Genomic DNA, 22,857 nt, shown 5'->3' with positions numbered 1-22,857 from the left:
AAAATTAAAACCTGAATAAAGCACAAAATATGAAGTTTTAGGGATCAGTTTTAAGAGAAATTCTGGGTTTGATGAGAGGTTTGAGACCTCCCTTCTGGGATCAAATTACTCCAGGTGAGCTCTGAGCTGTGGGATCTGTGTTTGAATTTTAATGATGCAGAATTTGATCATTCTGGGTATGGGTTGGCAAAATCGACTCCCAGAGATGGGGATTCCTCCAGTTCAAGGCTCTTTGTCTTCAGCCAAACCATCCAAATCATTCCAAATTCGGAATTTGGGTGTTTGGGGTTGTTCTGGAGGAGGATCAGTTTGCCAGGAGGAACCTTTCCATTTGGGATCAGCTCAGATGGGAATGGATCAACACGAGGAATTATCCAGAGCTGAAGCTCAGCTCCTTCCACACATGGATGAGTGGGATGCAATCCAGGTCTGGATTCGTATTTGAGGGAATTGAGGACAAGGAAGGTCAGCTCTGTCTCCTGGTCAAACAAAATTCCTGAATTACATCCCTGAGTGCTGGCTTTTCCTTTGGGATATCTTTTGGGATAACATCAGTGGAAGCACACATGCAAAACCAGGAGTCTGTCCCATGAAATCCACTGATTGCCAGCTCCACAATAAGCTGAAGGTCACTGGAGCAGACAAGGAGCAGACAAACAAATAAACACCCACTTGACTCCAGACTCTTGGATTTTTGTGGGACCAAATCCTGACTTTTGGTGGAATCTGCTGTCTATTATAACCAGTTTGCATTAGGAACCTTGTGCTGCTTTTTTCTGCCACAGAACATCAAATTCCTGAAAATCAAACTCCAGGATTTCCCCCCCAAGTCAGCACTGCACACAGTCCCAGATTTACACACACACCAAAGTCTGCAGACACACTGTGAAAAATTTGATTTATTTTCAAAATGAACATGAATTTTGATGAAAATGGTAATTCCTCATCTTTGTTCCATCCTCAGGTCAGCGAAAGGCAGTGCCAGAAATACTCAGCTCATGGTTCTTAAATGTGGCACTGCAACCCAAGAAAAAAGCAGGATCAAAAGGCACCTCCATGATGTTGGTAGGATAAATGTATAAGCCAGGCTTTTCTGGCCATCACACTCAGAGTACTTGAGAAATTCCAAGGTGAATCAAGACTTCCTGGCTTTTTCCTGGAGCTGTTTCTGGAGCCTTCCGTGCAGACGCCAGGATGTGTTTCTAGAGAGCTGGACCCAAGCAGCTCCAGCAGGGCAATTATCCGGAGGGAATCCAATTAAAAGATTACTGTTCTCTTGCCAGGGTGTTCTAGAGATGCACAGAATTATCTGTTGAAATCCCTCAGGCAGCTTACCCGGAATAACCTTCTCCTGGATCCACTCCAGCTCCCAGGGGAGGCTCCAGCTCAGGAAATCATCTCCGTGTGGAGCAGCGCTCCAGCTTCAGCTCCAAGTCAGGCACGGATGTGAGAGGCACTTCCCAGCAGGATGAAGGGAATTGCACCGTCCCTTCCTCCCAAAATGCAGATGAACGGCAGCAGGAAGGTTCTGGTGGATTTCAGAGAGCTGGGAGGAGGCTGCTGAAAATCTCCATGGATTTGCTGAGCTTTGTAGAGTCATGGAATGATTTTTGGGTTAGGAGGGATCTTGAAGATCATCCCATTCCCACCCCTCTGCCATGGCAGGGACACCTCCCACTGTCCCAGGAGCTCCCAATGTCCAGCCTGGCCTTGGGCACTGCCAGGGATCCAGGGGCAGCCCCAGCTGCTCTGGCAATTCCATCCCAGCCCCTGCCCACCCTGCCAGGGAACAATTCCTGCCCCAGATCCCATCCAGCCCTGCCCTCCTTCAACCACCCCCGGTGCTACCACTCCATGCCCTTCCTTGGCTACGGGAATACCCAGAGTTCTGGAGTGCAGATTATCTCCCAAATCCCACATCCCCTCACCCTGGGAGCCATCCCAGCGAGGGAGATGACCCCATGTGACCCAGCAGACCAGCATGAGGACTTCCCCTGGTTCTCAGAACCTTCCCGAGGGAACTGGTGCTGGATAGGGGATATTGGGAAGCCAGCCCAGCTCAGAGCAGGCTCAGTGCAGGATCCAGAGCGTTCCCAGGGGTGCCACCAGGCCCTCACCCCGGAGCCCAGGCTGGCTGCCAGGGCAGGGCTGGCCTCTACCTGCCCCTCCAGAGGTGAGGATTTTCTGCTGGAAGCAGGAGCTGGGTTGCAAGACCCGTTTGCACAACAGGATCACAAATGGGCCCAAGGTCAAGGCAGGGGGAGGAAACAAGAAACGAGGAATGTTCCTGTGCTCATGCAACACATCCCACGTTTCATGGGCAGGGATTTCTTAACTCCTGTGCTGACACCCTTGTTTGCCTCCCTTGGGTTGGAAACGATCAGCTCTCCTTGCTTTTAACCATGTGGGAAGCCCCAAATAACCCCGAGTCTCCGGGTTTTCTGCGGCCTCGGGATGAGTTTTGGCCTCCGTGACCTCCTGGGATGGTTGTGTGTCAAACTGGGATTTTTCCTGCCAAAATAAACAGCAGTGGAAATGCAACTTTCTCCGACAGCTGGCCTCAGGAGGTCGTGTGGGGTGGCTGCGCTGGTTTTCTGGGTCATTCAAACATCCTGACCTAGCCTTTGCTTCCCCTCAGTCTGTGCAGCAGCCACTGGGTCCACAATTCCAGGATTCCATCACTCCCAGGAATGGGAATGAGCCTCTCTGGGCTGTATCAAGTGAAAAATAACCACTTCTTTAATTGTCAACTACAGGGTGCAGCAAACCCAAAATATGCAGCAGTTCTAGACCTGACCTGATATTTCTGCCAGACTCTGAGCTCGGCACAGGTCGTACCCAGTGGCCAGGTGCTCATCCCAGAATTCTGGTGGGATTTGTTCCTCCTGTTCCTGCCTGTGGCACAAACACAGACCTCACCAGTGACACCATCCCAGAATCCCAGAATGAGCAGGTTTGGAAGGGCCCTCTGGAGATCACCCAGTCCCACCCCCTGCCCAGGCAGGGTCACCCTGAGCAGGTGACACAGGAACACGTCCAGGTGACTTTGGGATGTCTCCAGAGAGGGAGAATCCATCACCTCCCTGGGCAGCTGTTCCAGAGCTCCATGGAAAAACATCTTTCCTCAGATTGAGGAGCTTGAACTCCAACCCATTTCTCCTCCCTGACTCTTTAGTAATAAGAATAAAAGAATCATTAAAAATAGAAGGGATTAATATATGTAAAATGGTGAGTTCCTACACCTGGTTTGCAACCTGGTCTAGGGGATGTTCCCTTCCCATGGCAGTGGGAACAAGATGAGAATAGCAGGAAAAGCTTCCAACAGAACAAGGCTCAGGAGCATCCTGGATTTTTTCAGAGCTCAGGAGGGCTGGGATTTAATCCTTGGCTCCAGGCCTCTGTTTTCTGAACAGCCTTCATTTAAAATGTTCTTTGCTAAGGAGTCAGGGAAGTGGTGGAATTCTCCTGCCCATGGGGATCAGGCCGCTTGTTTTCCGGAGGAATTGTGGGAACAGATCCTTCACTGCTCCGTGAACTTTTCAGGAATAATTCTGTAATTCCATGAACATGTGGGTTACCAACACCACACTCCATGAAAGTCGGTGTTGATGGGAACTTGGCTCCAGTTCAGGCTCTCCAGGTGCTGTTCCATCCCAGCTCCCCATGGAATTCCACGGACTTCAGCCAGGAGAGCAGAACCAGTTTGGTTTTGATCCATGCCGGCAGGGCTGGAACCAACGCGAGCCCAAATATCCCCGCACCTCCATCCTGATCCACCTCCTATCCACCTGCCATCAAACCCTCTCTGAACATCCATGGAATGCACCCACATCCGTGGAATGCACCCACATCCGTGGAATGCACCCACATCCATGGAATTCACCCACATCCATGGAATTCACCCACATCCATGGAATTAATCCACATCCATGGAATGCACCCACATCCATGGAATATACCAACATCCATAGAATACACAGCATCCATGGAATTCACCCACATCCATGGAATTCACCCACATCCATGGAATTCACCCACATCCATGGAATGCACCCACATCTGTGGAATACACCAATGTCCATGGAATGCACCCACATCCATGGAATTCACCAACGTCCATGGAATACACCAGTATCTATGGAATACACCAACGTCCATGGAATACACCAACGTCCATGGAATACACCAATGTCCATGGAATACACCTCCATGAGGATTTCTGTCCTGGCTCAGCCACGAGTCCAAGAAGGACACTCTGGCACACAAAGCACCCTGAGGGGGACAGGTCGTGATTTCTCTTCTGAGCCCTGAAGAACCTTCTAGAAAGGCTCTGGCTGTTCCCCTGCGCTCCCCTTTTTATTCCCCTTGTCCCATCCGGAGCTCCATGAAGTCCCAGCACCTTTGCCCCAGAAGGGAAGCTCTGACAGGAGCATCCAGGTGACCTTTGCATCCTTCCTTGGTCTCCTCTGCATTTTTTTTCTCTTCCCACCCTTCTCTTTCCTGCCTCTCCCTCCCCTTTCCCAGACAGGGTGGGGAGGTTTTAGGTGAAGAAATCCTTCAAGAGGATGGACAAACCTGAGGGATTAAGGAAGGACACGCAAGTGGGGCAGGCATGTGGTCACACCTCCCCAGACTAATCTTCTGCTGGGACTGGACACCGTGTCCTTTTACTCAAACCCTCTGGATGCATTTTCCCTCTGTGAATCAAACTCCTTTGGAATGTTTGCACCTCCAGGGTCCTGTGGCACGAAGGTCCCACAGCTTAGCAGTGTGAAGGGAGAAGGGGATAAGGTGAATCGGGAAATCCAGGAATTGGATCCAGCTTCCAGGCCACTGTGGTGAGGAGATGAAAGGAGAAGGAATGGGACTGGAAAGTAGGAGTGCTGCTGTGGGAATTCAGCCCTGTCAGACACTGAGCTGTCCCTGCCCACGCGAGCTGTGGCAATCAGTGGCCTCTGGCAGAGCCCTGCTCTCCTGCCAAACCCAGGGCCTGGAGCTGCAGCTGCTGCTCTGCCTCCCTCTGCTTTGGGAGGACAGGACTTGGCAGGAAAAATGGGAATTCAGCAGGGCTGCCTTGCCCAGTTTCCATTCCCTGGAAACCCCCAGGCTCTGGAGGAGTTGATTGTGACAGTGGCAGGCGGGACGGGATGACGGTGACCATTGCACACCTGGGCTGCAGGTTCTGGGAACTGTTTCCCACTGCAATCCCAAATAAAACCTCAGGTCTCTCCTTGAGGCCAACCACAAACTTTTGTCCTGGTACCATCTGCTGCCTCACTCGCCTGTCTCTGGAGTCTTGTGTGGAAGCAGAGAGAACCTGGAATGGTTTAGGCTGTAGAAGACCTGTAAGATCCCATAACAGCACCACTAAGTCCACCCCAAAATCCTGTTCCAAAGAGCCACATCTACATGGCTTGAAATCCCTCCAGGGATCTTCTGGGCAGCCCCTGCCAAGGCCTGAGCTCCCTTTCCATGGGCAAATTCCTGCTGCTGTCCACCCTGAGCCTCCCCTGGCCCAGCCTGAGGCCGTTCCCTCTCCTCCTGTCCCTGTTCCCTGGCAGCAGAGCCCGACCCCCCCGGCTGTCCCCTCCTGCCAGGGACTTGTGCAGAGCCACAAGGGCCCCCTGAGCCTCCTTTGCTCCAGGCTGAGCCCCTTTCCCAGCTCCCTCAGCCCCTCCTGGGGCTCCAGCCCCTTCCCAGCTCCGTTCCCTGCCCTGGACACGCTCCAGCCCCTCCAGGGCTCTCTTGTGAGGGCCCAACGTGATTCTTCAGTGAGGCTTCAGCTCCACAGGTTGTGTTCATCCGAGCAAATGCCAGGATGACAAAAAGCCCACTTGAATGTGATGGATCAGAACCCACTTTTATTTCCAGGATTCACAGTTGGCTGTCAAGTGTGTAAAGATCAGAGCAGAGGGCCCATCTCAGAGCCTGGATGAGGGACATGAGGGACATGAGGCTGGGGCCTGCACACCAGCACTGCTGTTGGTTCTGGCCACTGAGGGCAGAGCAGCTCTGGATTCAGATTTTCCACTCCATGGAAGGAAAGGAGAGGTGGGAATGGACAGCACCTTGTTGTGTGACTGTCCTTGGTGACATTTGTACTTTTCATGTACCTCAGACCCCCTTCCAAAGTCTGAAGGAGCCCCAGGAAAGCTGGAGAGAGACAATTGCCAAGGGCTGCAGGGCCAGGAGCCAGGGAATGGCTGCCAGTGGCAGAGGGCAGGGCTGGATCTTGGGATCTTGGGCAGGAATTGTTCCCTGGCAGGGTGGGCAGGGGCTGGGATGGAATTGCCAGAGCAGCTGGGGCTGCCCCTGGATCCCTGGCAGTGCCCAAGGCCAGGCTGGACATTGGGAGCTCCTGGGACAGTGGGAGGTGGCCCTGCCATGGCTGGGGTGGCACTGGATGATCTTCAAGATTCCTTCCATCCCAGACCATTGAAAAAAAACCCAAACTTAAGCAATTAAACAAACCAAAAACCCCCCAAAACCCCCAGCCATTGCTGCTGCCAATCATTTACTTTGCCTTTCTTGATGTTTTGAGCAGATATTGCCCTCAGGTACCCACAGGCTTTTGCAATTCAGCTGCAGCACTAATATTTTCATTACAGCTGAAAGAATGGGGAACCCCCCAATATTTCAAAGGGATCAGCGTGGACACCTCAAGTTTCTCTTCCCCTCTGAGGGACACACACACCTGAGCATTTCAGGTGTCACATCTGCTCTTCCCAGCCAGAAATATCCATGTTTGCATTTTCAGTTCAAGGCTCTGTGCAGCCAACACCCTCATTTATCCCCTGAAGCTTTTGCAACAGCAACACATAAAACCATGGCAACAAAGCTGGGCACTGCAGCCTCCTCCTGCCTCGGATTTCTCCATCCCTGCAGCCTGGGCTGAGACAGCAAAGCTTTTCTTGGCAGGACATCATTTCTCTCCACCACTCCCTGACCAGAGGGCACAGCCAGGTCTCTTCTGCCGTGTCCCAAGCGAAAGGAGGAGAGGAAATAGCCTTAAATTGCACCAGGGGAGGCTCATATTAGGGATTAGAAACAAATTTTCTCTCACAGAGTGTTCAGGCCTTGGGATGAGCTGCCCAGGGAGGTTTGGAGTCACTGGAATTGTCCCAGAGGAGTCTGGATGTAGCCCTTGGGGACAGGCTTTGGGCTGATGCTGGATGAACACAAAAGTCTCCAGGTGATTCTGGGACTCTGGGATTTTTCTTCAGCCACAAAGAACCATCCCAGGTGTCCCTCTCCACCAGGAATTAAGGACAGAGCATCCCAGTGTGGTCTGTGACCTTCAGCCATGGAGTTATTGGAACATTTAGAGGCAGGTTTTTACCAGACATGAATATTTTGGGGGCAGCCTGTCAGGATCCCTCTGGTCAGCAGCCAACATTGCAGCAGAGCAGCTGTTCCTCTGATCCTATGGGAAAAGATGGGGGACAAACAAACCCAAAGTGTCATTACAGGTGATCAGACTGTAACACTAAATGAAGTCTCAGGATCTCTCAGGAAACCAAAATACCCCAATGGTTTGACTCAACAGTCAAAGATCTCAGGAGATGGAAGAACAGTTCCATAAGAAATAAACAATCCCCCCAAAAAAATCCCAAGAAAAACCTGGGTTTCCTCAGTTAAAAAGGAAACCCAGCCTCAACAGGGCAAGGCATCCAAAGTACCACATTTGTTTATTGTAGGTGATGGAGGGAAACAGTGGAATATTGGATCCATATTCCAAGAAAAAGGGATCAAGTGCACTGAAAACTCCTCTGGAAGGAAATGTCTAGGGGAGATCATTATTAACAACAGTCTTCTGCTGTCCAGAAGCATCACAGAATCATTTAGGTGGGAGAAGGCGTCCTGTAGTGGTTCTGGTTCACTAATTTGAATTTTTTCAGCTAATATACTAATTGAATGTAGTGGGTTTAATGTTGGCTAAATGTTTTTTTCACTTATTAGAACTATTTATTTATGTTTTGTTGTGAGATATCACAAATCACTTCTATACCTAACGTTTTTCTCTCTTCACTACAAACCAATTAATACAAAACTAGCACACCTCCAAAACATGGGTGATCCCTTCCCACACAAGAATCCCATTATTCTATTATTCCATGAGCTCAGGAGCATTTTGCTTTGCAATCGTTTCAGACTAATGTTAAGGTTTCCAGTTTTCCTGCCCTTTGTCTGCTCCTCCTGTTTAATCATTCCCACCCTGTCTGTCCTTGACCACCTCGTTGCTCTCCAGACCCAGCAAACCCTGAGCAAAGGGGGACAAGCAGCAGACTGGGATTATTCAAGGAATCTTTGGTTTCATTTGGAACAAGCATGGCCAGGAACAGCTGATAGAACAGAGGGGTTGAAGGAGGGATAAATGTAATAATTAATTGCCAATAACCACGTTCTTGGCAGTTATTCCTGAACTTGGGAACTTCCAGGCTCCTGTCTCATTTCCATAGCCAGATAAAAGAGCTCCAAGTGACTTTCTCCAGCTGGGATCATCCAGGGAATGTCTGTGCACAGCACAGGGAGGTCCCTCTGGGGTTCTCAGAGCACACAGAAGCTGTGCCAGCTCCCTGGACTCCTGGGGGCAAAGCCAAGGGAACCTGCCAGGAAAAATGTGGGATCAGGAGGAAATGCTGCCAGCAGCTCATCCCTGTGCTGGGAGGTTTCATCTCAGAACAGCTCCAGGAGCAAGGAGAGCAGTAACCATGGCAATGGCAGGAGTTCCCACAGGGATCAGCCACACCAGGAGCACATCTCTGTCTCTCTGGGGTGTGCTGTGGCTTCAGGGTCGCTCCACGCTGCCTTCCCGTCCCTCAAAGATGACATTTCTTAGGTAGGAATGGCTGTAAAATGAAAATGTGTTTTTTACAGCAGGCCTGTCCCAGCCCAAGTGCTTGGGGAGCATTTTGCACCTCAATCCCACCATAATCCCCTTCCTTGGATGTCCCCACCAAAGCAGGAGCTGCTGCTGATGCTCCTGACCAAAACCTTTTTCTTTTCCTCTCTCTTTTCAATCTCATTTCCCTGAGCAAATTCCTGCTCCCTCAGGTGTCTCAGAGCCTCTCAGAGGTGTCAGCATGTGCTGTTTGCCATAAAGAAAGTCAACACTCATCCATTCTCCTTTTTTTTATTGTTTGGTTTGGTTTTCTGGGGTTTTTTTAGGAAGTTTTTCTGCTCCAGCTCATGAGTGAGGAAAGGGAAAGGGAAAGGGAAAGGAAAAGGAAAAGGAAAAGGGAAAGGGAAAGGGAAAGGAAAAGGAAAAGGAAAAGGAAAAGGAAAAGGAAAAGGAAAAGGAAAAGGAAAAGGAAAAGGAAAAGGAAAAGGAAAAGGAAAAGGAAAAGGAAAAGGAAAAGGAAAAGGAAAAGGAAAAGGAAAAGGAAAAGGAAAAGGAAAAGGAAAAGGAAAAGGAAAAGGAAAAGAAGACATATTTTGGGTGTTGAGCAGTCTGACTACTCAGTGCTCACCTCTTGTGCCCAGATCAGCAAAGGAAATTCTTGTTTTTATCCCTGCTGGTGCTACTGGTTTATTCATAGAAACAGGGAATGATTTGGGTTGGAAGGGACCTTAAAGATTATCCCATTCCACAATCCCAGGTTGTTCCAAGCTCCATCCTGGCCTTGGGCACTGCCAGGGATCCAGGGGCAGCCCCAGCTGCTCTGGGCCCTCTGTGCCATGTCCTCACCACCCTCACAGCCAAGAATTCTTCTCATCATAATTATTATCATCATAATTTTACAGAGTTCATCTTTACCCCTCTGGCTCACCAAAAATGGAGTTGCATCCACGTTTATCCCCAGGAAAGCTCTTTTCCAATATCTAAACTTGCAGCAATCAGCACAAAGGCTCATTCCCAGATCCGACAGGATGACTGATGCAAGCTGTCAGCCAATATTTGACTTTCCAGGTGAGATTAGATTTAGCTTTTAATTTAATATAAACATAAAGCGTGCAGTGTAAGGCACTTATTTCACAGGCAACTGCTCCAAGCTTTGTGCAGGCTGGAGGCTCCTTAAAGACATCCCTGATCTTTTTGGGAGTTTCATCCCATTAGCCAGTGGAGTTGGAAAATCCTGAGTGTTCTGAATCTCCTTAGGGAAAGACACAGCAAAGGTAAGTTGCTGTTAGGTCTATTTCCTCTTGAAAAATGATAGTGAATTTTGATGTAAATCAAGGAAAAACCAGATTTTACAGACAGTAAAGGCAGTTTGTATTTCTATTTTCTCATTAAGTTTGATTAATTACCTTTATCCCCTATATCTTAGCATGTGTGAGGGTGTAACTGCAGAGGGATCCACCTGCACGTGTACCTGAATCTTTGTGTGCACACAAGGCTGAATTCCTGAATTCCTGAATTGAAAGACATCCCTAATTTTTTATTAGCAATGAAAATTCACTGCCTCTTCCCATTGGATGCAGTGAACTCCTTGTTCTTGAGGACTGGACTGGGAACAAAGGGCTTTTGGGGAAAGATTTCCACAGGTTTTAGGGCTTGGTTGGCCTGAAGAACTGAAGGAATTGCCCACATTAAAGTGGGACAGCCTGGGTGGGAATGGGATCTGGTGGGAAGGAATGCTGCAGGGGGATTCTCCTCCTGTGGGACACACACCTGGTTCATGGAGTCTGAGAAGCACAAGGGTCTAAATTTTGGGATAAATGGGATCAAACGTGGCTTTGCAGCACCAGGCAGTGTCTCTGCCCCTCTGGCGACTTTCCCAAATGGTCCCTGAGGCAACTCCAGGGATGGAATCTCAGCCTCCACGTCCCTCCCATGTCTTTGTCTTCTCCTCAGGAGAAATCCTTCTTCCCCTGGAGTTTCTGTAGGGAAGGGACAGTGCACCTGTGACAGGGCCATGGGGACCCTGACCAAAATGTCCCACAGAGCAAAGGGACCTGAGTGGGCTCCAGGATGAGCAGAGGGATGGAGCAGCTCTGCTGGCAGGAAAGGCTGGCCCAGCTGCCATTGTTCAGCCTGGCCAGGAGAAGCTTTGGGCTGAGCTCAGGGTGGCCTTGCAGGGCCTGAAGGAGCCCCAGGAAAGCTGGAGAGAGACAATTGCCAAGGGCTGCAGGGCCAGGAGCCAGGGAATGGCTGCCAGTGGCAGAGGGCAGGGCTGGATCTTGGGATCTTGGGCAGGAATTGTTCCCTGGCAGGGTGGGCAGGGGCTGGGATGGAATTGCCAGAGCAGCTGGGGCTGCCCCTGGATCCCTGGCAGTGCCCAAGGCCAGGCTGGACATTGGCAGCTCCTGGGACAGTGGGAGGTGTCTCTGCCCATGGTTTGTGTTGGAATGGGTGATTTTAAGGTCCCTTCCAGCCCAAACCACTCCAGGATTCTGAGTAGGACCTTCCTGGGTCTCTGAACATATTGAACCACCCAGAGATGGGGATTCTCTGCTGAGCTAGAACTGCACCTTCAAGTGTCAGAGGGTGACTGTTATTGGATAATTGTCATAACACTGACAAAATACTCCAAACCAACTCTTTTAATACAGACATCTGATTAAAAAGAGTATTTTCTTGAATTTAGCAGCATAATTGTCAAGGATGGCCAAGCTGCAAAACTTCACTTGGGCAGTGGAAGACATTTTCAAGGACACTTTCCTCAATTATATGAACAGCTGGAGAAGAAACATGACAGAAGCAGAGAATAAACTGCAGGCTGAGGTGGCTGCTGAAAACTTTGACTACGTTATCCTCTATCTGATGGTGATGATTGGGATGTTCTCCTTCATCATCGTGGCCATCCTGGTGAGCACGGTGAAATCCAAGAGGAGGGAGCACTCCAACGATCCCTATCACCAGTACATCGTGGAGGACTGGGGAGAGAAGTACAAAAACCAGGTTCTGAATCCAGAAGATCTCAAGTGTGTGATCCATGAAAACCTGGGGGCGAGGGATAAAACAAACCCGGAATCACCCTGACTTTCTGGGAATGTCAGCAGCGAGGGATTCACAGAGTCACACAGAGGCAACTCACTGGAATTCCAAAGAGCTGTGGAAGTGTTGACTAAATTAACACACAGGATAATGGAGTCCTGAGGAAATCGATGTGGTGGTTCCCGTGAGGATCTTGGGAAAGTCCAAGAAAAATCTATGATTTGATCTTCTGTCCTTTAGGAAAATAAAGCCAAGACAAGGATAACTTGATTATTTGAGCATTTTTTTTAAATCCACAAGTAGATGTGGAGGTTCTCACCTCAGAATAACTGTGAATTTGTGGTCAAAAGTGACAATTTAGACCCAAACTCTGTGACTCAAGCCCACTTTAAAAAAAAAAACAACTTTAAAATGTCCAGTAAAATCATCAATCTCCACGGATTGACTGAACAACCAGTTAGGGAATGAATCACAGGAGGGACCTGACACCTGCACACACATTCACTCCCAACTCCTTTTTAGTGATCTGACTCCTATTTTCACTCCTGTTAAATATTAAATTACGAAGGGTTTTTCTTCGGGAACCTTTGGCTTGTCCTGGACACAGGTCTTGAGATTTGAGCTGATACCATCACACTCCAGATGTGCTGGAGGTGCAAGAGAAGCACAAGCAGGAGGCTGAAGGAAGGGATTCTCCTCTCCTCTGCTCTTCAGAGCTGCCTCTGGATCAACACCAGAAAATGTGGAGCTGCTGGAGAGGCCAGAGGAAACCACAGAGCTCCTCTGCTCTGGAGCCAGGCCGGGAGAGCTGGGGGTGTTCACCTGGAGAAGAAAAGGCTCCAAGGAGAGCTCAGAGGCCTTTCCAGGGCCTAAAGGTGCTCCAGGAGAGCTGGAGAGGGACTTCTCACATATTAATGTATTGACAGGACAATGGCCTTCAGTTGAAGGAGGGCAGGTTTATGTCAAATGTTAGGAAGAAATTCTTTAGTATGAGGGTGGTGAGGCCCTGGCGCAAGTTGCCCAGAGAGGCTGTGGACTCTCCATTCCATTCCTGGAAATGTTCAAGGCCAGGCTGGACAGGGTTTGGAGCAACCTGGACACCTCCCAATGTCCAGCCTGGCCTTGGGCACTGCCAGGGATCCAGGGGCAGCCCCAGCTGCTCTGGCAATTCCATCCCAGCCCCTGCCCACCCTGCCAGGGAACAATTCCTGCCACAGATCCCATCAAATCCTACTCTGAAGCCATTCCCTGGCTCCTGGCCCTGCAGCCCTTGGCCCCAGTCCCTCTCCAGCTCTCCTGGAGCCCCTTCAGGCCCTGCAAGGGGCTCTGAGCTCTCCCTGGAGCTTCTCCTGGCCAGCTGAGCACCCCCAGCTCTCCCAGCCCGCCTCCAGCCCTCAGAGCATCCCTGGAGCCTCCTCTGGGCTCTCTCCAGCAGCTCCAGCTGCTCCCTGGGCTGGTCCCAGGGCTGGGGCAGCTCTGCAGGTGGGGTCTCACCTCAGGGGGCTCAGGGCACAATCCCAATCCCTTTCCTGCTGCCCACGCTGGGTAGGGGGGCTCTGGGATGTCGCCGCGGTTCCTGCGGGAGCTGCTTTAGCTGCTTTAGCGCAGCGCTGTTCATGCGGGGGAAGAAAAGCGGAGCACTCGCAGCCGAGCGGGCGGAGCGGCCCCGGCCGGGCCCGGCGCTGCCGGGAGCTCCGTGAGGGAGCGCCGCCCCCGCCCGCCATGGCCGCGCTGAGGTAGGAGCGGCCCGGGCCCTTTCCTTCCCCTCACGGCCCCGCGGGGCTCCGGGGAGCCGCATCTCCGCTCCCCGCAGCCTCCCTGCTCTCCCTGCCCTGCCCGGCCTGCCCCTGCCCCTTCTCCACCCCCGCTCTTCGCTCTCCAGGCCTCGTCCTTGCTCTCCGGGCTTCGTCCTTTCTCTCCTAACCCCGCTTCCATCTATTCCACCCCCCCTTCCTTCTCTCCAGTCCCTTCTGTGTTTCTCACCCCGCTTTCCTTGATCTCCAGTCCCCCCTCTTGCTCTCCAGTTCTCCCACCGCTTTTCTCTAGCCCCCTTTCTCGGTATCCACATCTCCCTCCTGCTTCACCAGCCCCCTTCCTACCTCCATTGCCTTCTTTCCTTTCCAGGCCCTCCGTTCTTGTTCTCCACTCCCCTCCTTTCCCTTCAGCCCCCCCCTCCTTATTCTTGAGACATCCCCCCCTTGTTCTCCAGCCCCCTTCCTTATTCTCCATCTCCTTTCCTTGCTCTCCATCCCCTTTCCTTGCTCTCCATCCCCTTTCCTTGCTCTCCATCTCCTTTCCGTGCACTCCATCCCCTTTCCTTTCTCTCCATCTCCTTTCCTTGCTCTCCATCCCCTTTCCTTTCTCTCCATCTCCTTTCCTTGCTCTCCATCCCCTTTCCTTGCTCTCCATCCCCTTTCCTTGCTCTCCATCCCCTTTCCTTGCTCTCCATCCCCTTTCCTTGCTCTCCATCCCCTTTCCTTGCTCTCCATCCCCTTTCCTTGCTCTCCATCCCCTTTCCTTGCTCTCCATCCCCTGCTTTTCTTGCTTTACACCCTCTGTCCTTGTTCCCCAGTCCCTTCCTTGTTCTCCAGCCCAGGACAGAGCCGGGCTGGATCCAGGGGCAGCCCCAGCTGCTCTGGGCACCCTGTGCCAGGGCCCCCCGCCCTCCCGGGGGACAATTCCTCCCCAATATCCCATCCAGCCCTGCCCTCTGGCAGTTCAAAACCATTGCCCCTTGTCCTGGCACTCTCTGCCCATATAAAAAGTCCCTCTCACTCCTTTTTATAAACCCTCTTAAGCACTGGAAGGGGCTCTAAGGTCTCCCTGGAATTTTCCTTTCTCCAGGCTGGACAAACCCAGTTCTCCCAGCCTGTTCCCAGAGCAGAAAGGCTCCAACCTTGGGATCATCTTTGTGATCCCTGGTGATGCCATGGTGGAACAGACTTGTGCCCCTGGCATTTCTGGGTTTGGCTTGATTTTAATCCAACCAATGTGAACAAAACACCCCATCTTCTCTGTTCCTGTCTTCCAGAGTTTGGAGTATGTGAGAAGCTGCCAGAGGAATCACTCATATTTTAATTTCTGCTTCACCAGGTATGAAGATCTTGATTTTTTTAAAAATTATTTTGATGTTGCTTGAGTTGGAACCTTGAGTTGATCCAAAATCAGAATCAGGTTTGGGTTGGAAAGGACTTTAAAGATCATTTCATTCCAAGGCCTGCCATGAGCAAAGACACCTTCCAAGTTGTTCAGAGTCCCATCCAGCCTGGCCTTGGTGAGTGACACCCCTTTTCTAGCTCAGAAATGTCACATTTAAATGCACTCAGATCACTCAGTAGCTCTGTGCTTTCCAAGGCCTCGTGGCTGGAGTTGTTCAGCAATCCCCAAAGGAATGTCTCCAGCCCTGTTTTGTGGGAATGATGGAGTTCTTGGCAGGCAGGCCGAGATGTGCAGCCAGGACACCTCCAGAGGGTTTGGATGCTGAGGATGTTGTGTGGATGTGGTGCCTCGGGGCTGTCCTGCTCTGCAGACAATGCCCTGAGAGCCTGGGCTGGGTTCCTGTGCAGGGCTGGAGCTGCAATCCAGGGGCTGGGATGCAATTCCTTCTGCTCCACAGGTCTCCCTCGTGCCTGGGGCCCAGCTGTGGGGCTGTGCTGCACAAGGCAGAGCTGGGCAGAGATCCTGGGGCTGGAATTGGGGCTAATCCCAAGCTCTGGGATGTGGTACAGGGAATGAGCCACAACCTCGCTGCCTGCTGTGCATGCAGAGGATCCCAGAGGATTTGGGGTTCATTGGGAATTGCTGGCACAGCTCTGAGGTGGGATCACACCCTCTCCTCTTTCTCATCTGCAGGCGTCTGATCTGCTTCAACTCCCTGGGACAAGGCTGCACACATCCCAGAATCCCAAAATCCCAGAGTGGTTTGGGTTGGGAGGGACCTCAAAGCCCCTCCAGTTCCACCCCTGCCATGGCAGGGACACCTCCCACTGTCCCAGGCTGCTCCAAGCCCCATCCAGCCTGGCCTGGGACACTTCCACGGATCCAGGGGCAGCCCCAGTGGGATGGCTCTGCTCATGGCCACAGCAGCCTGGCAGGACAACCAGCTCCCATTTGTTAAGGAATAAAACTCCAGGGGAGAGCTGGGAGTGAGCAGCCTGGCAGCTGCAGTCCCAGGCAATCCATGTGAGCCTGGTGCCATTTTATCCCAGCTTGTGGAGCAGCTGTCAGGGAATATCTGGCAGAGCCTGGTGCTGCTGTCCCTCCTCACATGGCTGCACACGGGAGCTCCTTGCAGGTGAGGGGAGGGAGCAGTGCCCTTGTGTGGGGCCCAGGCCCTGTGTTTGCCTGCATTTTCCTGGGGAAGGAACAATGCCTGCCTGTGGATGTGTTCCCAGCTCCTATCTGTGCCTTATCTCCTCGGGAAAGGCAAACACAGAATTCCAGCTGTTTGTTTGCCTTCGGGCTTTTAAGATATCCCAACCTTGAAAAAGCAGTGTCAGAGCTTTTTGCTGTTGCACTGATGACCTCAGCACTCATAAATGGTGTTTTTTAAATGTGAAGGGAACCCTGGAATGGTTTGGATTGGAAGGGATTTCAAAGCCCATCCAGTTCCACAGGCAGGGACACCTTCCACTAATCCCAGGCTGCTCCAAGCCCCAATGTCCAGCCTGGCCTTGGACACTTCCAGGGATCCAGGGACAGCCACAGCTGCTCTGGGCAAAATCTGCCCCTTTTCCCATTTTCTCCACTCTTCCCACTTTGTTCTCCTTTCCCTGTGCTGCAGCTTCTCCTGCTTTTTTCAATGCTGAGGTTTCAGCTGGATTTGGTAAGTGCTGGGATCAGATGGAGACGGGAAAAGCCAAGAGATGAGATGGGGAGAAGTGCTTGGCCACTGGAGGCTGGTGGATGTGGGAATAGAGCCTGGAGGGAGCAGTGCCATTCCCACTCAGTTCCAGCTGCACAGGACACTGTGGGGACACAGCAGCACAGGTGTCAGCTCTGGGAAACATTTTGGGGTTACAGGAAACATGGAGAGAGACAATTGCCAAGGGCTGCAGGGCCAGGAGCCAGGGAATGGCTGCCAGTGGCAGAGGGCAGGGCTGGATCTTGGGATCTTGGGCAGGAATTGTTCCCTGGCAGGGTGGGCAGGGGCTGGGATGGAATTGCCAGAGCAGCTGGGGCTGCCCCTGGATCCCTGGCAGTGCCCAAGGCCAGGCTGGACATTGGGAGCTCCTGGGACAGTGGGAGGTGTCCCTGCCATGGCACTGGATGATCTTCAAGATTCCTTCCAACCCAGACCATTCCATGATTCCATGAAGTGAAAATATATTTTTTCTAGAGGTGTAATGACCACCCTGACATTTTCCCAGCAGGATAAGGAGCTGCACAGTCAGGATCAGCACAGAAATAGTGACTGATGAACAGGAATTTGCTGGTGGCTGCCACTCCAGGGCTCTGGTACAGTTGGATTTTGTCACAGAGATCTCTGGAGGAGCTGGAATGTTTCCAGAGGGGTCTCAGCAGGGTGGGAGGGAAGAGGAGAGGAGAGGATCCTCTGGCTGGAGAAATTAGAACTTCTACCCAGAAGCTGAGCAGGACAGGAGCTGCAAGAACATTTAATTTCTGCAGGAAGCTCAACAGCAGCTCTCTGGTGCGGTGCTGATTTATTCAGCCCAGCTTTTCACTGTGCTGGAGTGTTCCCTCCCGCTTTCCCACTCTTGTTCCATGGACAGGAAAAGCCTCCAGGGTTTAATTTGGATTCCAGCAGCTGAAGAGGTGGAGCAGAGAGCCCAGGGCAGTGCTGTGTGTGCTGCAGCCTCCAGCAGGCTTTTCATCCCAGGAATTCAGCTCTGGAATGGTTGGCGACCACTCAGGGCTCCAGGGAGTGCCTGCTCTGCTAACCTCAATGTTTATAAACTGTTAGTATGGAGAATTAAATTAATCAACCACAGAGGACTGATAAATTAGAGGATTAATTAGATGTTCAGGCTCCAAACAGAGCAGGTGGGCTTAGAAACCCCCAAAGAACACCCAGAGAACCCCCAAAGAGCCCCCAAGGCAGCTCCTGTGGAGCTCTGTGTCCCTCAGGTCCCAGCACAGCCGGGCAGGGGGAGCACGCACAGCTCCAGCTTCCACAGGCAGCCATGTTCTCCATGTCAGGATGTGGAATTCCAGCCCCAGCACCTGCTCTGGGACTGTCAAAGCCCTGTCCTGCTCCTGTCACTCAGCCCCAGAAAGGCCCTGGAGGTCACTGGGGGTTGCTGGGGACGAGCCCTCAGAGGGGCAGGGTGAGCTCAGCAGCAGCTTGCCTAATTCTCTTTTAATTTCTATTTCTCCAAGAGTTCATTCTGCTTTCTTTCCCATTTCTCCAAGATGCTCCTGCCCTGCCCTGTGCCTCCAGGAGTGTGACCCCCCCAGTCCTGGAGCACCCCACAGCCGAGATGGTGGCCTTTAACTGGAAGGTGAGGCTGGTGCACATTCCCAAAGCAGGGATGGCTGCTCTTTCCACGTGGGATGTGTTGGGTGGGTTCTGATGATTCCTCTCCCAGGGGAGGGTTGTTTGACCCCCACACTCTCAGGGACAGGGGATTTGTTGTTGTTTCCTCCCTTGCCAGATGTGCTTGCTCCAGGATTTGCTGTTGGGAAATAATTCCACATAAATTCACCAGAGCTCTGCTCATCCCTGCTCCTCCTGCCTTTCCTCTTTCCAGGTTTTTCTCTGGCTGCTCTTCCCTCAGCTGCTTTTGTAACTGGAGGGGAATTTCTGCACTGTATTTTTTTGGGTTTTGGGGCCATGAGAGCTCTGCAGGGTTTTGTGTCAGGCACCACAGTGCTGGAGCAGCTGCATGGAGCTGCTGGAGAGAGCCCAGAGGAGGCTCCAGGATGAGCAGAGGGATGGAGCAGCTCTGCTGGCAGGAAAGGCTGGCCCAGCTGCCATTGTTCAGCCTGGCCAGGAGAAGCTTTGGGCTGAGCTCAGGGTGGCCTTGCAGGGCCTGAAGGAGCCCCAGGAAAGCTGGAGAGAGACAATTGCCAAGGGCTGCAGGGCCAGGAGCCAGGGAATGGCTGCCAGTGGCAGAGGGCAGGGCTGGATCTTGGGATCTTGGGCAGGAATTGTTCCCTGGCAGGGTGGGCAGGGGCTGGGATGGAATTGCCAGAGCAGCTGGGGCTGCCCCTGGATCCCTGGCAGTGCCCAAGGCCAGGCTGGACATTGGGAGCACCTGGGATTAGTGGAAGGTGTCCCTGCCTGTGGAACTGGATGAGCTGTGAAATCCCTTCCAATCCAAAGCATTCCATGACTCTGTAATTAACAATTTGAACACATTAAATTAAACTTTCCCCCAGCCCTGCCTCCCCTGCCGTGGTGTTGGACTTAGAGCTGTTGCTGCTGTGAATGTGGGGAGATGGACAAAGCCTGGTGGTGTTTTTCCAAACTCCCTGCTGGTGTCTGGACACAAGGCTTGGCCCAAATTCAGTGCTTTGATGGTGTCCTGACAGCTTTGGGAGATCCTGGGGGAACAGGGTGAATTCCAAGTTCACAGAGTTACCACAGAACCATGGAATATCCTGATGGGAAGGGACAGGGATCACCCAGTGCCCTGCACAGACACCCCAACAATCCCACCCCTTCCCTCAGTGCCCACCTCCCATTTCCATTGGATTTTCCTCTCCGAGTTCCTGTTTTTATAGCACTGAAACACTCTCTGCAGTTCCAGGCGTTCAGCACTGGTACAACAACCCTTGGAAGCTGTGGATGTTTTACTTTTCTCCCAGTTTAAAGGCATTTATCTGCACCTTCCACATCTGAGCAGGTTCATTACAAAATTGCTACAAATTAAGATTTCCTAGAGTGTTTCTGGGGATCCCATCACTTGTAAGGATCCTTCAGCAGCATTTCCACTTTCACAATTTCCCTAAAATACTCAGTTCTTCCCTTTTTTCAGCTCCAGATGGCACAAATATTGCTGGGAAATGAGTAAAAAGGAGTTCAGGACTTGAGGGAAGGGGATTTTTCTTTGGCTTTGTTGCTCTGCCTGGTTTAACTTCCCACAGAAATAGAAACCATGCAGAGAGAGGAGTGTTACTATTGGAATAGAAGATGCAGAACATCCCTATAAATTCACTTTTAATTATCCAAGTGTTCCAGAAGTGCCTAAATAGATCCTCTGACATTCCAGGCTCTGGAGAACTTCCCACTGCTGATGTACATTTTGGCAGCTAAAACATTGATCCTTTGCTTGGCCTTTGCTGGAGTCAAAATGTACCAGAGCAAGAAAATCGAGGAGAAACTGAAGAGGGAACGAGAAGAGAAGCTGAAAGCGGAAGCAGAGAAGAAGGATGAGTGAAGAGTCCCTCAGGTGTGGAATTGATCTCAGTTCCTGGGCTTTGAGGATGCCCTTGTTCCTCCCAGTGGGATTGATTTGGAATGTGAAATTGGAATATGATGAGCTCTTGGAATATTTGGGACTCATTCTTTGTGGGACTTGCATGAAACCACTGTCCTGTTTGAGGATATTTTAGCACAATATTCCCTCTCTGTTTTTATCTCCCTGGATTTCCATGCCTGATTCACAAAGAGGGGGGATAAATTTGGAATAACTGCAGGGGAGCAGCCAGGCAGGATGCTGCAATCAGAACTCTGGGCCTCAAGGCACAAAATAAAGAGAGAAAATAATCAGCCTTTCTAGATGAGTGGAATTATTGACAGCTTGGGGGTGGTTTAGCTGGGAAGGGCAAATTCCACACCTGGAATTCCCAAAGGGACAGGTTATGCCATGGAACATCCACCATGTAGAATTCCCTGAGAAAAATGCACGTTCTTCTGCTTGAAATAGCAAAATGAACATTGCAAATTTCCCTAAATTTGGGATTTTCATTCTGAAATTCCCAAGTTCCTCCCTTCTGTTTCCAAAGCTGAAACAATCCCTGCTTCCTTGGAGCAAATCCATGAGCAGAATGAGTCCTGCCTGCTGCTTGGATTCTGTTCCCTGCCTTGCTTGTCGTTTTTTTGGAGCAGTTTGCTTCACTTCTCCCTCTTCTGCAGCAAAATGGGAATTCTATTCCTGCCTGCCCTTTGGAAGCTCAGTGGGAGTTTGATGTCATGTTGCTCTTTATTGAAATAAATTCTTCTTTCCCTTTCTGAGGTCATCCCCTCCCTTCTAAAGACACTTTTCAGTTCTTAAAATATTTCCTTGATTTTATTTCCACCCTGTCACTGTTTTATTCCTTTTGTTTTATTCCCTGTTTTATTTGTTTTATTCCCTTTATTCCTAAGGATTGGGAATTGTGCCTAGAAATGAGGCCCTGGGAATAACCATGGGAACGAAGGGTTTTTTTTGTTTACACAGGAAAAAACAAAACAAAAACCAAAAAACCAAAGGGGTTTTTCAGTCTCCTGTTCCCAGCAGATTCAGGACTTGATTTGGGGCAGATTTTGGCCACTTCCCTGGAAAAGGAAAGGTTGGACAGGGCTTGGAGCAAGCTGGGATAGTGGGAGGTGTCCCTGGCCATGGCAGGGGTGGCTGGGATGAGCTTGAAGATCCTTCCAACCCAAAGCAGCCTGGGATTCTGGGATTCTGGGCACTGTTATCCCAGGGAATTCTGTCTGGCAAACCCCAGAGCTCCAGGGATTTCTGCACCAGGATCATCACACAAAACCTCAGTGCCCAGCAGGTGACAACAACCGGTGTTAAAACCTCTCTGATTCCACAGCAATTCCCGTCCCAGCCCCCAGAGCTGCCCAGCAGAGGCTCTGTCCTTCCTAAATCCTGGGATTAAGAGGGAGGAATTCCCCTATGGAGCAGGGAACAGCTCCAGAGGTGCCCATTTGGAGCCCCTGTGCTCTCCCTCTTGTGCCTGCTCTTCTCACTGCTCTCTTCCCACCCTGCAGGTTCCTGACACTTGGATTCCTTTCCCAGGAGGATGAAGCCTTCCTGGAAAAGAAGGATGTGTAACCTCAGGGTGACACTTAAATTATCTCAGTTTTTATATGTGCAGCAAAGCGTGTGAGCCTCTATTTATGCAATAAAAAAGCTTTTATTTAAAAAATTAAAAATAAAAAAATGAACTTGGGTGCTGCTTCCTCAAAGGATTGGAACTGTAGGGGAGGCACTTGGGAAAGATCAGCTGCAAGGAGGTGGCTGGGAAGGAAGAGGAAAACACTCTGGAGAGAAAAATTGAGGAGGAAAATGCTCTGGATCCATCCTGGGAGGCTCCAAAGTTCATGGAGAGGCAGAAGTGGAGAAGGCTCAGTGCAGCTTTTGCTGCTGCTTCCTGCAAGGGTCAGGCTGTGGGGTCAGCATGGAATCCAGGTGGACAAACCCAGGAGAGGAGCTTTTCCAGGCACTTTGTGCATCCAGGACTTCCTTGGATCCGTGGAAATCACGGTGTCACCTTAAGGAAGTTCCATGAGAGGAGGTTTATCCTGAGAAATCTCCTTGGTTCTGTTTTCTGCGCAGCCTGGGAGCAGCTCTTCCTGCCTGGGCTGATCCTGGAGAACTTGGGCATGGAATCCTGGAATGCTTTGGATTGGAAGAGACCTAAAATCACCCATTCCCAGCCCAGCCATGGCAGGGCCACCTCCCACTGTCCCAGGAGCTCCCAATGTCCAGCCTGGCCTTGGGCACTGCCAGGGATCCAGGGGCAGCCCCAGCTGCTCTGGCAATTCCATCCCAGCCCCTGCCCACCCTGCCAGGGAACAATTCCTGCCCAAGATCCCATCAAATCCTACTCTGAAGCCATTCCCTGGCTCCTGGCCCTGCAGCCCTTGGCCCCAGTCCCTCTCCAGCTCTCCTGGAGCCTCTTCAGGCTTTGGAAGGAGTTCTGAGCTCTCCCTGGAGTTTCTCCTTCTCCAGCCTGGGCATTCCCAGCTCTCCCAGCCTGGCTCCAGAGCAGATTTAGGTTAACCAAGAGAAATACAGAAATACAGCAATAAAGGCTCAGGTGTGGCATTGCCTCAGGTACCTTTGCCTTCGCATTCCCAT

General features: G+C 51.3%; 2 protein-coding genes and 1 long non-coding RNA gene across 6 annotated transcripts; 2 read left to right on the top strand and 1 right to left on the bottom strand.

The window, feature by feature from the left end:
- Positions 1–9,979: 9,979 nt before the first annotated feature.
- Positions 9,980–11,923, top strand: KCNE2 (potassium voltage-gated channel subfamily E regulatory subunit 2). Its single transcript, XM_005526574.3, has 2 exons — positions 9,980–10,116; positions 11,529–11,923. The coding sequence occupies exon 2, from the start codon at positions 11,546–11,548 to the stop codon at positions 11,921–11,923; it is 378 nt and encodes a 125-aa protein (XP_005526631.2). The 5' UTR covers positions 9,980–10,116; positions 11,529–11,545.
- On the bottom strand, positions 11,696–13,510 carry LOC148184759 (uncharacterized). Its single transcript, XR_015772026.1, has 3 exons — positions 13,373–13,510; positions 11,909–12,112; positions 11,696–11,817 (listed from the first exon to the last, which is right to left on the bottom strand). It is a non-coding gene; the product is annotated as an uncharacterized LOC148184759 (long non-coding RNA).
- SMIM11 (small integral membrane protein 11) lies at positions 13,492–21,912 on the top strand. 4 transcript variants are annotated; one of them, XM_088052149.1, is made up of 5 exons: positions 13,492–13,614; positions 14,910–14,971; positions 17,251–17,335; positions 18,251–18,339; positions 20,053–20,558. In XM_088052149.1, exons 4-5 carry the CDS (start codon positions 18,319–18,321, stop codon positions 20,218–20,220), a joined length of 189 nt encoding a protein of 62 aa, XP_087908275.1. In that variant the 5' UTR covers positions 13,492–13,614; positions 14,910–14,971; positions 17,251–17,335; positions 18,251–18,318; the 3' UTR covers positions 20,221–20,558. The 4 variants fall into 4 exon arrangements, with proteins under 4 accessions (XP_087908275.1, XP_087908276.1, XP_005526632.1 ...); XM_088052150.1 differs by having other exon boundaries at positions 17,248–17,335; XM_005526575.3 differs by lacking the exon at positions 17,251–17,335 and adding an exon at positions 21,765–21,912 and having other exon boundaries at positions 13,533–13,614; positions 20,053–20,232.
- The last annotated feature ends 945 nt before the right edge of the window (positions 21,913–22,857 follow it).

Source organism: Pseudopodoces humilis, chromosome 2 (assembly GCF_049639895.1).
Source record: "Pseudopodoces humilis isolate 2021_Gansu_Grassland_sample_001 chromosome 2, ASM4963989v1, whole genome shotgun sequence".
Taxonomy (NCBI): Eukaryota; Metazoa; Chordata; class Aves; order Passeriformes; family Paridae; genus Pseudopodoces; species Pseudopodoces humilis.
Note: the sequence above shows the minus strand (reverse complement) of the source record. Positions and strands in the feature narration are given on the sequence as shown.